This window comes from Carassius auratus, unplaced genomic scaffold (assembly GCF_003368295.1).
Source record: "Carassius auratus strain Wakin unplaced genomic scaffold, ASM336829v1 scaf_tig00008539, whole genome shotgun sequence".
NCBI classification, from domain to species: domain Eukaryota; kingdom Metazoa; phylum Chordata; class Actinopteri; order Cypriniformes; family Cyprinidae; genus Carassius; species Carassius auratus.
In genome coordinates, this window is record NW_020523950.1 from 514,858 (window position 1) to 526,932 (window position 12,075).

General features: G+C 38.5%; 2 protein-coding genes across 2 annotated transcripts; one reads left to right on the plus strand and one right to left on the minus strand.

The window, feature by feature from the left end:
- Positions 1-257: 257 nt before the first annotated feature.
- Positions 258-1,770, minus strand: LOC113072098 (CCAAT/enhancer-binding protein beta-like). Its single transcript, XM_026245244.1, has one exon. It carries the CDS (start codon positions 1,552-1,554, stop codon positions 724-726), a length of 831 nt encoding a protein of 276 aa, XP_026101029.1. The 5' UTR covers positions 1,555-1,770; the 3' UTR covers positions 258-723.
- A 1,915-nt stretch (positions 1,771-3,685) lies between these two features.
- On the plus strand, positions 3,686-11,072 carry LOC113072099 (transmembrane protein 189-like). The gene is made up of 6 exons (XM_026245245.1): positions 3,686-4,058; positions 6,364-6,483; positions 6,743-6,834; positions 8,143-8,287; positions 8,382-8,594; positions 8,852-11,072. Exons 1-6 carry the CDS (start codon positions 3,923-3,925, stop codon positions 8,971-8,973), a joined length of 828 nt encoding a protein of 275 aa, XP_026101030.1. The 5' UTR covers positions 3,686-3,922; the 3' UTR covers positions 8,974-11,072.
- Positions 11,073-12,075: the final 1,003 nt, after the last annotated feature.

The following is a 12,075-nucleotide window of genomic DNA, read 5'->3' on the forward strand; positions in this document are numbered from 1 at the left end:
AAAAGATCTCCAAAATTCCTGTCACGAAACAGGAGATTTCCATCAAATAACTATAAATGATTAATATGTCTTCAAGTGTATGCATAGGCACAGTTTCACACGTATATGCCCTGACGTTTTTAAAAAAGAGCCTGCTAAAGTGAAACCAGGAGTATTTACTGCATAATGGAAACTGAATCTCAGCAGCTGTGGGTGAATGGGTGGGTGTGTGCTAATGTTTTTGAAAGCAGTAATAAAATGTGGTCAGACACACAGGATTTCAATACAGTAAAAATCATTTAATTCAATAAAATAGTATATAGCAGTAGACCAGTTGTACCGTTATCATTTTTGTAAGACTACTTTACTGCGTTTCCAATACTGTTACAATGAGTTGCATCATACCTCTGCAGTACAACTCTTCCCATGACAACCACTGCCCCAGATATGGCGAGAGGAATTTAAATAACAGAATATTAAACAGTAGATATCTCACTTTAAAACCCGTACAAAAATACTTTACAGACGAAATACGTGACAGGGTTTCCAGATTACCAGAGTTATACCGAGCACACGGTGGGATATTGCGCAATCCAGGCGCACAGTTCACTTTCATGTTTCTTTCTCGGTTGTAAACGCATTGAACGAGCGATCGCCCGTTTCTGAATGAATCACAGAAAACTTTTGCTGTAAATTCTGCACTCTTTAAAGTCACTGACAGTCATTGAGCACCGCGGGAGAGCGTCAGCACTGGCCGGTGGCGGAGAGCAGGTTCCGCAGCGTTGCCAGCTCGCGCGACAGCTGCTCCACGCGCTTCTGTAACCGGTCGTTCTCGGCCGCGAGCTCGAGCACCTTGTGTTGCGTCTCCATGTTGCGCATTTTGGCTTTGTCTCTGCTTTTGCGAACGGCGAGATTGTTCCTCTCGCGCCGCTGTCTGTACTCTTCGCTGTCCTTCTCCAGCCTCTTCTTCCCTTTGCCGCCAGAGGCCATTTTGCCGCCAGACTGAGGAGATCTCCCCTTACCTGTCGGCGCAGGTGTACCTGGCGGGCTAGAGCAGGAGGAGGACGCGGTGGAAATGTTACCCAGGCTGCCGCTAGGAGCGTTCTGGTACTGCAGATACGAGCGCATGTCAAAGCCCGCGGAACCATCCATTGGCGGTTCTTCGTGTCGCCAGTTAGTTTTGGCAAAACTGCCCAGAAAGTCCGGGCTGAACACGGCGTCTACGCGCGTCTCCTGGAGCTCCGGATACGCCAGCTGGTTCGAGTCCCGCTCTGTCAGCGAGATGTAGTTCTTGTAGTTCTGTAACGCTGCTCTCTTGCTCTTGTTTTCCTCGGAGAGAAACTCGCTGTAGATTCCCAGTGCGCGGTGCCGGGCTTCGTCTTGACTGGCCAGATGGTGGGGCGAGTCCAAATAGATGCTGAAGTCGATGGCTTTCTCGTGCTCAGAAATATCATGAAGCTTCGTCATGGAGCCGTTAGTAGGCTGCTTGCAAATGCCGTCGCTGACCGGACTGCTGCTGGCGTTAGTGCTGTGGTAAGCGAGGTAGTCCCCCTCGTAAAAACCGGCCACTTCCATGGATCTTAACACCCGCCGGATTGCGGCAGGACAGAGATCAGGGTTTCGCCTTCCCCTGATAATCTCGCAAGTGTCACCGACGGTAGCGTAAAACTTCACGCTTAAATTCGAGTGTCTTCTGTCAGAAGGAACTGGATGACTTTTGTCTAGTTATGTAGGTGATAGGTTGCCTGCCCAGCGCTCGCTGGAGAGATCGAGTAAGTTCCCATGCCCCAGAATGGGGTGTTTATAGACGTTCTATAGGGGGCGGCGATTCTCTGTGACGCGTTTTTCTGGTTTTAACCGCAGACACTCGACTCAAAACAGGTCCTTGATCACACGAGTGAAGAACAATAGAAAATAAACACGTCATAAACAAATATGCAAATATTTTTTTCACATACAAGGAATCTGTCTCAGAGAAGATTGCAGTACAAGGAGTAAAAAACCCATTATATATGTGTGTGTGTGTGTGTGTGTATACTTATATACAAATAAAACATGTACACAATAGACATAAATTATATAATAAGTTGAAGTAATTGCACATTCTATCATTATCCCTTATTTAAAAGTTATGATAGGCCTAAATTAATCTGTATTTATTTATTCGTTCATTTATGTGCTCTACATAACTCTACATACATGATTCAATATAACCTTTTAAGTAAACTAAGTACATCTATGTAGGAAAGCATGTTTATCGGGGAGCGGTCAGTTATACACTGTTGCCATGGGCAGTGGTCATTATGCAACAATATGTGACCAGTTGACCAGTCAAAGTAAAGTCTTCTGGAGAGCTGTAAAGTAACTAAGCAATAGGGCACTAGAGCATGTGCTATATTGTTAATATAGTCAATTGTGACTAGCTGTGAGTATTCACAATATAGCACAACCTCAAGAGCTTTTTGTTTATTTATTTTTTTATTTTTTTATTTTTAACACATAATAAAACTATTAGTAATTTTTAAGTATTAAAACAGTTTCTTAAGCAAATTCATTTAATGTCATTCTTAAAGTTGAATATATAGTCCCTAATATAACACGTCACAAATAAGATTTTCTATACGGACTAGAGTGAACATGTCAAAGTTGTTACTATATCACTGAATGTAATATGTCTTGGAATGCTGTATTGACCAATCAGTTGCTAGGATTGGAAGTGTCCATTTCATTTAAAGGTGAAATGAAAAATGCTGTGTTTTTTCTTGACTTATATTGGCTACAGGCCTGTCATTCTGCAATTTCATCCAAACTTTATATTCACACATTAAAGTTAGTTAATCAGGTTTATTCACATTACTGATTAATACCATTGTCTAATCCTCAGCACCCTCAGTAGTAGGCTAATTTCAATTTCAATTTAATTATCAGTCATGTTCCAGAGGCAGCAGGCGTTGGCTGCTGCAATAAACATATGTGGTTAGTCTGCCATCTGGTGGGTAAAAGAAGGATTGCACAACAAAGCTGCTTAACTGAATTCCATCATTGTCCTCTAGAAACAGACTGCCTCAATACTCTCACTCAACATTTCCTTTTCTTATTCAGTTCCTGAACATCCCCATCATAGTGCAATGTCTTGCAAGAAACGACTCATTAAGCTGTCAGCACGTAGTGAAATTCTATACATTTCACGTTAATTTTATCTTAAATATTGTGTACTATATTATTATTATTTTGTGTAATTTATCATTACATCGTATTTTATTTAAGACATTTATTGTCTACACATTCAGTTATTTTTTATAGAGCACATGCGACGAAAATCCTACATCAAATCATATTAAATGTCTGTTTTGTGTTTTTAGACTGTCCTCTGTCAGAAATCTTGACCTTCTTGACTGTAAAATCATACATGAATGCCAAGTTGTAATTTTGAAACAATCTACAGAACTGATATTAATTTAACACTATTTTAAATTATGAACTATATGAAGTAGATTTACTGCCTTAGTTTGAGTTTCACGGAAGAGTGTGACATGGATTGTTTGGACCAAAATAAGAGAGAATAAATTATGACAGGTTTTTTTTTTTTTTAAGACATATTTTCATTTGAATTTTGATTTGAAAATACATGTTATTTGTTCCGTAGATATTGTATTTCGCATCTATAAGGTATAAGTGACATGAGAAAAAAAAATAGAAAAATGCCACAATCAATACAAACCAGAGTCTTACGTCGATTTGTTGCATCCGGGTGGGGCCAACACATTCTTGCTTTCTGATTGATCGGCATGTTTGTTATGGAAATGTGTTCTAATTGCTGATTGGATGAATGCTGCAAAAGGACGAACGCAATTGGTGGAGGGAAGAACGCGGAAAAGGTCTGACAGGCGTGGAGTTCAGGATGCGGAATTAAAACATCCGCTGTGCTCGAACCGGACTGAATATGGCGAGCACCGAGAGCAAAAGTGGGTCCTCAGAAAACTTTCACACATCCGAACCAAGAGGATCGGACCAGCCCGGCGCGAGATGGGGTCCACAGCATGCAGGTGCTCGAGAGCTTGCGGAGTTATATTCGCCAGGTGAGATTTTATACCGGTTTTTTTACGTTTCCCGTCGGCGCCGGTATCCACCCGCCTCTGCCCACACCGGGGACTGAACGGACTGCCAGCCACTGCCAGCCCCGACCAGCACGGTCACGGAGCCGTAACATTCACCCTGTAATCTAGAGCAGTCTTTTGAAAGTATAACGATACATATTCAGTCTGAGGTCTCTGCGGGGGTAAACACGACGCAGTTATTACTGTAGCATGTAAGGAAGGATGGATAGTTATGTTTATGTGGCAACGAGTTTGAAAGCGCTCTCCCCATTAGTTATGCCAATTATCTGATAAGTCGAACATTATTGTCTTGGCAGATTTGACCAAAACAGGTTATTAATCATGCCTTTCATCTATCTCTTATAGTCCCAAGGGACGCAATTTTGTGCCATAAATAGTTCTGGTACATGCAGCTGTCTCATACTGACATGAGATATGAAAGGCATTTCAAAATATAACATTAAAATGACTTACAAACTAGAAGAAATAGTCTTTTTCTACATGCTGCTGTACTTAAAATAATACTGTTTACTGCATATAGCTGGTTTGTCAAGTGTTTTGTCTGATTTGCAAAGCATGAATATTACAGTCAAAGGGATAATTCACCCAAAAATAAAAATAAAATCTATAGTTTACTCACCCTCCACTTGTTCCGAACCTGTGTGAGTTTCTTCTTCTTTTTCGCTCAACAGAAGAAAGAAACCCATACAGGTTTGAAACAACTTATTTACTACAATTTTTGGGTGAACCATTCCTTTAATGTAAACAAAACAAGTAAAGTTAATTTTAAAGGCGCATTCAAATTAGCAAACTGTATATTGTTTGTTGTCAATACTACAGTAATATATGAACCACAGCTAACACAGAAGTCACTTTTAAACAAATTAGCTTTCTGTTGGTCAGTGCAGTGAATTTGTGACCAGCTTGAACCCATTGCGAAATATGCATGGGGACATCTCTCATCTTCACACACACATCCAGTCATGTGGATTCCTTTTGAAACCAAAATGTGATGTTTAATGTGACTGCACTATAAAAGTATTGTCATACCACACACAAACACACAACACAAAGATAACAAACATCCTCTATGTGAAGCAGCAGCAGTTAGTAAACAAACTTAATGCATCCAAGCCAATAGGAATCAGTATAAAGTACAAAACTGGCAAAATTGAATACTGTATAAGATAAATTTATATGTAAACAAAACTATCTGAGAGCACCTATAAGGACATCTCGGGGTGACTCTGTTTTTATCTTAATAGGAATGGCTGATGACACTGGTAAAAGAACAATAATAACAACAAATAATGTATTTTATAGTATTAGCACAACAGGTTCACACAAAACCAATCTGATTTACTGCGGGAGAAGGAACTCCATCAGTACCAGCAGGGAACAGTGGACAAATGATTTCTGTGAACACAAGGACAGAACAGGAGCGGAAACAAAATGTCACAGTGAGAGCAGTGTGAGGGTGTGGTAACTGTGACGAGTTTGAGTTTGTTGGAATTGGTGTGGGTGGGGTGTTGCTGTTCAGTATCAAATGAAGCAGGAACGATGTGGGTTTGTGGGTAGAATTAAATTCAGTGCTTCTCTAACTTCACATCAGCGTCCTCTTTTAGTCTTGTCCTGTTTACAGTCACTATGGTGATTCAGGGGTCAGGGTGTTTTCTGACTCTCAGTATTTCGGTATCAGATTAACTCTGAATGAATCAGACACCTTGGAACAAAGATTGTGTCAGCTGTGGTAAATATTGTTCTTTGGTCACTTCAGATATTTTCTGCAAAGTGGTTCTGCACTGAATTGAGGGCAAAGGTGAATGTGCCCTCGGCACATAATTGTAGCTGTGAAATGAAACAATGTGACATTGAGAGCATTGTTTTCAAATAAGCTCATAGCATGTATCCGTCTCATCCTGTCAAAAACATTTAATCAAATAATAGATGCTTCTATACAGTATGATGATAATGCTAGATTGGAATATTAACTGCCAGTATAGTTACTCACTTTATGCAGCTGTATTGTTGATTTATATTTAGCCACTTGTTTTCTTTGAGGACCATGGGAGATTTAGTTTTCTATAAGAAAATTGGGTTTATTTGGTTGGTCGGCAGAAGCGTAATGGTTAAGGGTTGAGGTTGCTAACACACTTCAGTAAAGAATTTATAATAAATTATATAATAAACCATTTTTTATTCAAATTTAGTGCATTTCTTTTACTTTTGTACCCTGTTGACGCAAGGCTGCCATTTACAAGGTCTTGACTCTACCTCTTTCTCACAGGAAAAAGATGTCAGGAATGGATCAGTGTGCTTCTTTGCTTTACCCTGATGGCCTTCAACTTCTGTTACCTGGTAACATACTTCCACCTGGGACATACCTGGTACATCCTCCTGGGCATCGGTTGGTACAACAAACAAACCCACATACATCAGTGTTTATTAAGTCATGGTTAGATGCAATAAAGAAGTTACAAAGTACAACTTGTAAATTCTTAAGATTCAGGAATGCTAAAAGCTGCTAGAATATTTCTCTGTGTTACAAGCAACTACCAAAAATGACTTTTTTTATGGGAACTGAAAGACCTTTTGGTTTATAATAGGATTTAGAGATTGATGTAATGCTCAGATTGCTGTTTGTGTGTGTGTGTGTGTTTGTGTAGTGTCTGGGATCCTGACAGCAGACTTTGCCTCTGGTTTGGTCCACTGGGGTGCTGACACATGGGGTTCAGTGGATCTGCCCATTGTTGGGAAGGTACAGGAGTGAAACTCTTTTACATGTTATTAAGCAGATTAAGAGTAATTTAAGGTAAAAAAAAAAATAATGTTAGCTTGAAATGGAAGTTGCAATAGTCTTTTCTTCCCTATCATGAGGTATATACAAGTGGAACAGCTTCTGTAATGAGAAAAATGTAGGGTGGGTCATGATTTTAACCTCACCCTTTTCCGGGAGTTTGATTGACAGGAGATCTGACCAATCCCAAGCCAAACAGGAGTGTTAGATTAATGTCAGTCGACTATGGTGTATTGACTTCTTTCCGCGGTTGACACAACATAACTCTGATGTTCATTCATATTTATTTCATGCTATAACAAGTAGTAAAGTGGAAGAGATTATCGGTTCACGTGACAATTTAGGCGATTGCCTTCTCATGCCACACATCATCGCACTGGCGAGTGTCTTATCATTACGGTTGGATTCACACACATAATATGTGGACATTAATCTTGAGGAAAAGAAATACAGGGTAGAACAGGATTCTTTAATATCTCATTAGCGCACATAAGGTTACACATTTCACTTTTGCCATAACTTGATTAATAGTCGAACAAGAAATCATGTAATAATATAATTAATATCAGTATGAAGGATATGGCAACTTGGCATCCACTCCTTCACTATGAAGTCTGTCAGCTCAAATTCTCCAGACTGTAAATCTGCCGAAAATCAGGGCACAAATCATATAGCGGTGTTGGCGCAGTGGATAAGACGCATGCCTTTGGTGTGAGAGACCCGGGTTCGAATCCACTGTGTGCCCTGAGCAAGACACTTAACCTCTAGTTGTTCCAGAGGCGTGCAACCTCTGACATATATAGCAATTGTAAGTCGCCTTGGATAAAAGCGTAAGCTAAACGAATAAATGTAAATGTAGTGCATTTCAGGCTTAACCATCCTGTATGGTTTGTTTGTTTGGATACAGCATTATGATTGGTTAGATCGCATGTCAGTCAAACTCCTTCAAAATGTTTTATGTCATGATGAGATTAGATGTCATTGAGATGAGGAGGAGAGGTTGATGTTGTTGATTACAGATTACAAGTGCAAATTAATAAAAAAAAAATAGTGCATGCATAAATCATTTATAATAAATTCTACAACACTGTGTAAAAAAAAAATTGAATTGTAATTTTCATTGGTGGGTTAAAGATTTTTGTTTGTGCATTAAACGACTACACATAAAAGATCTTTTAAAGAAAATATGAATCTCAGAAAAATATTCTCAACTATTAAATTGTACACACATAGTTATTTCTCTTTAAATGAGCTGTTCCTCCATCCCAGGCCTTCATTCGTCCGTTTCGAGAACACCACATCGATCCAACAGCTATAACGCGGCATGATTTCATTGAGACAAATGGTGATAACTGTATGTTGACTATCATCCCTCTGGCTAACATGACCGCAAACTTCTTGATACTCTCACCAGGTAAATTCTCAGATATATTATCTGTCCACCGGAGAGACAAATGATGAACCACATTAACTTCTCATATCATGCTGTTCTCTTTCTTTGTCTTCAGCTGAGATCTATCGGAACTACCCATGGTACTGTTACGTCTTTGCTTTAGCCATTTTTGTTACATTGACAAATCAGATTCACAAGTGGTCGCACACATATTTTGGGCTTCCACGCTGGGTGACGTTTCTTCAGACCTGTCACATCATTTTACCACGGAAACACCACAGAGTTCACCATGTTTCACCTCATGAAACCTACTTCTGCATTACCACAGGTACATGCATACACACACACACACACACAATATGCACGTTTGTGCTCGTATCCTCCTTTTTTCTTGAATGTTACACCCCACAAAATTTTCAGATCCATTACATTTTACAAATGTTTTTGAACATAGTTAATCTAGATATGACATTTTCTTCATTATGGTAACTCAATTATATTTTTATTTTCAATTATATATTTATTGTCAATTTATGTCAATTAAACTGTTATATGTAATTGATCCAGATGTCTCTGTATGTGCAGGCTGGTTGAACTATCCTCTAGAAAAATTGGGATTCTGGAGAAACCTGGAAGATCTGATCCAGAGCCTGACAGGAGAGAAACCCAGATCAGATGACCTCAGATGGGCCCAGAAATCCAAGTAATCTTCCTCTGCCAGAAACCCATCTCCCCTACCTCAGACCTGCTTTTAGGAGAACGGTCTTTCTCTAACAACAAGAGGAATGGCGTGATATCAAAGCCCAAATTAGAAAGCTATCAATTTTCCAAAACATTTAAGAGGAAGGGGGTTGACCGAGTGATTGAAAGCAATATCCAACCTGTTCACTCTAAAGATCCAAACATCTAAATCCTGACTGACAACTTAAGAAACACTTTTTAAAGTGCAAAAAAAAAAAACAAGCAAATTAAAATGCCAATACTTGAACAAAGTGGGCTCTTTTCTGGACACCTCATCCTCCAACTGCTCAAAGCTTTGCTGATTAGCTTGTTTCTGAGGGACTGGCCTGTGCTCTTGGGTTTGGCCTTTGGGACTGATATCTCTTGCTCTCACCTTTCTCTTGTTTGGGGATAAAGTGCAGTAAACAAATGACTTTTGGCTCTTTGATACAGAGGGCTGAAAAAGTGTCTTCATCTGGTTTGCTTGAGTCTGAACGGACAGAGCAGCATCATATGCAGTCTAACTTCAGCACGCCTTAAAAGACGAATCACAGGAAACCTGCTTTGCTTGGCCTCATCCTTACACCTCTTTCATTTTTTCATAATAAATACTTTCCTTTGAAACACATTTGCACATTCAGCGATCAGCTGTTGGCCAAGTATATTAGAAGTATTTCCACACATAGGTTAATATTTAGGTGTAGGTGTTTCAGTCTGAATAAGCCATGAGATCTACATTGGTGTCCTCACTGCTCAACACTGAGATAACAAAACCCATTAGACACTCAGAAAAGGCCTCATATGTATCCATTTTTATTTTGTGTTAACTTCATCAAGCTTGACCAGCTGACTGACACAAACTAACACTTTCACTCCATGGCTTGAGTTTGGGTTTGCGTACATTTGTTACTTAACAGTTTATTTTTTAACGCTAGCATGTTACATCACACAGCTCGTAGTTCTTATTTAATAATAATATGAGATGCTAAAGGCAATTACAGCATGATGAAAATGACCGAATCGACATCTAGCTGTGACTTACAACTGCTTATTTAATGAGCGTTATACACATTTTCTTTTATAAAGCTGCAATGACAACGCATTAGGAAAAAAAATATTTACTTGAATTTATATTTTAATACAGCACTAGTCAAATTATTAATTATTAGAAATCTTAGAAGATCTTTGCTTTAAAAAGTGTTGCTATTCAAGCAGTGTAGTTTAGGCAGTGTTTATCACGTGTGTGTGGTTAACATAGTAACAGTCGTTTTATAAGATTAAAGAACTGGAAGAAGAAATCTAAATATTTTATATGAAATGTTACGTAATTGTGATCGTTTTTGTTGTTGCCATTAATTTTCCTGAATCGGTTGAATTATTTTTCTAGCAGAATAATAACTTTTACACCCCGTTTGATTATCAGTGAAAATATTTCAGATCTTCAGCACTTTAAATACTCAGAAACGGTAAATGTCAACCTAATCAAGTCATAGCTTATAGGTTTTATGCTTGTGTTAATATTCATGCCAAAACCTTGTTAGCGTCAGCAGCAATGTGTCAGTTGTTGTGTTTCAATAGGCCAGTATGGTGATCGAGTACATGTTTAGATACCTCCGCTCTACAGAAGATCAGAGAATGTGTTTTAGGGTGAAAACTCATTTGTCCAGAATTGTAAAACTGTTACAATGGAGTCAGTCAGAACTGTAAAAAAGCATATATGAGGCGTTTTAAGCTGATTCATGTGTTACATCTTATTTTCCTCCTTTTCCGAATTCAGGAAGATTTGTGTAGTGGAATATTGTGGTATTTTGATTATTCTGATACTAGATGCCAAACTTATTTTTTTGCTCAGCTAATAGATCTATTGTGGTGTGTTCGATCCGTGTTTATTTGAAGAGGACACTCCAGTGGCGATTTCTACTGTACAGGGAACTGGAGCTTGAACCAATTTGATTTAGTAAAATGTTACATTTGTCATTGGACTCCACTTGTATTGTTGGTTTCCATTCAGTTTTTATAATGACATTTTTCTTTGCACAAACAGTGTGGACTATCATATCATATTACATAGCTCTATTTTTTTATTTTATATTTTAATATTCTGATCGTGAAGGACCCCACCAGCTGTAACATTTCGTATCTTATTTTCTGATGCAGTCAAGATTCTGTTTTTGTCTGGTTAAGCTTGTTGTTTTGCAGCGCTAATTATCATATAAACCCACAGAAATGTAGGATTTCGCTTAAGAAATGATACTAATTTGGTTTGAAAAGGAGATTGATATTGTGCTAACCAAGTGATTGTATTATCAAACTCGCAAAATCAGAGAGTTAAAAACATTTTTAAGGCTCCTTGCTTTCCATGTACAGTGCAGGAGTATGTGGAACCAATCACATTGTACTTGCACAAAAAATTGTATTTTCCTTTAGATAACATGGCAAAGCCAGTCCCATATTCACAGGGCTCATTTGATTGATGACCTTTGAAATTCACACTTGTTACTGAATGTTTGTTCTTACTGATTTATCAGGAGAAGCCTTTAAAACGCCATCTCGACTGATTTTGCAATTCACCTCAAAGTCTCACACTCAGTACATTTTTGTAGGTCAGCTACTTGCTGAAAACTGAAAATAACGCCTTAATGCCTTTTTGTTGTTTTGTGTTTTGAAAAACCTTTGTCATTACATTCATATTTATAATGAAATTAATAAAGAACTGGAAATATGTGTTGCCTGATTTGTGTTTTTTTATTCTGTTCATGTTAATTCTGGAGTGAGCTACTCATCAAACACAGGGCTGGGGAGAGAACAAGTTCAAGGGATTTTAGCAAATATTATACTAGGACATTTCCATCAAACTTTGACTTGACCCTCAAAGCTAAATGTTTGAATCCAACAACTCACTCATATTTTGGGTAATAATCATTGTAAGGTGATTTATTAGAATGATGCCATTTATTTGGAAAACTGTGAACTCGTGAGGCATTCCTTTTGTTCTTTTTCTTTTACCTTTCACCTTCATTCCAAAGTTCAATCTCTCTCTCTCTCTCTCTCTCTCTCTCTCTCTCTCTCTCTCTCTCTCTCTCTCTCTC

Bases quoted from the DNA above. Each gene is read 5' to 3' on its own strand.
- LOC113072098 (XM_026245244.1), bottom strand. From the start codon at position 1,554: ATGGAAGTGGCCGGTTTTTACGAGGGGGACTACCTCGCTTACCACAGC.
- LOC113072099 (XM_026245245.1), top strand. From the start codon at position 3,923: ATGGCGAGCACCGAGAGCAAAAGTGGGTCCTCAGAAAACTTTCACACA. The intron at 4,059-6,363 runs GTGAGATTTTAT...TCTTTCTCACAG, and splicing joins TGCGGAGTTATATTCGCCAG to GAAAAAGATGTCAGGAATGG. The intron at 6,835-8,142 runs GTACAGGAGTGA...CCTCCATCCCAG, and splicing joins ATCTGCCCATTGTTGGGAAG to GCCTTCATTCGTCCGTTTCG.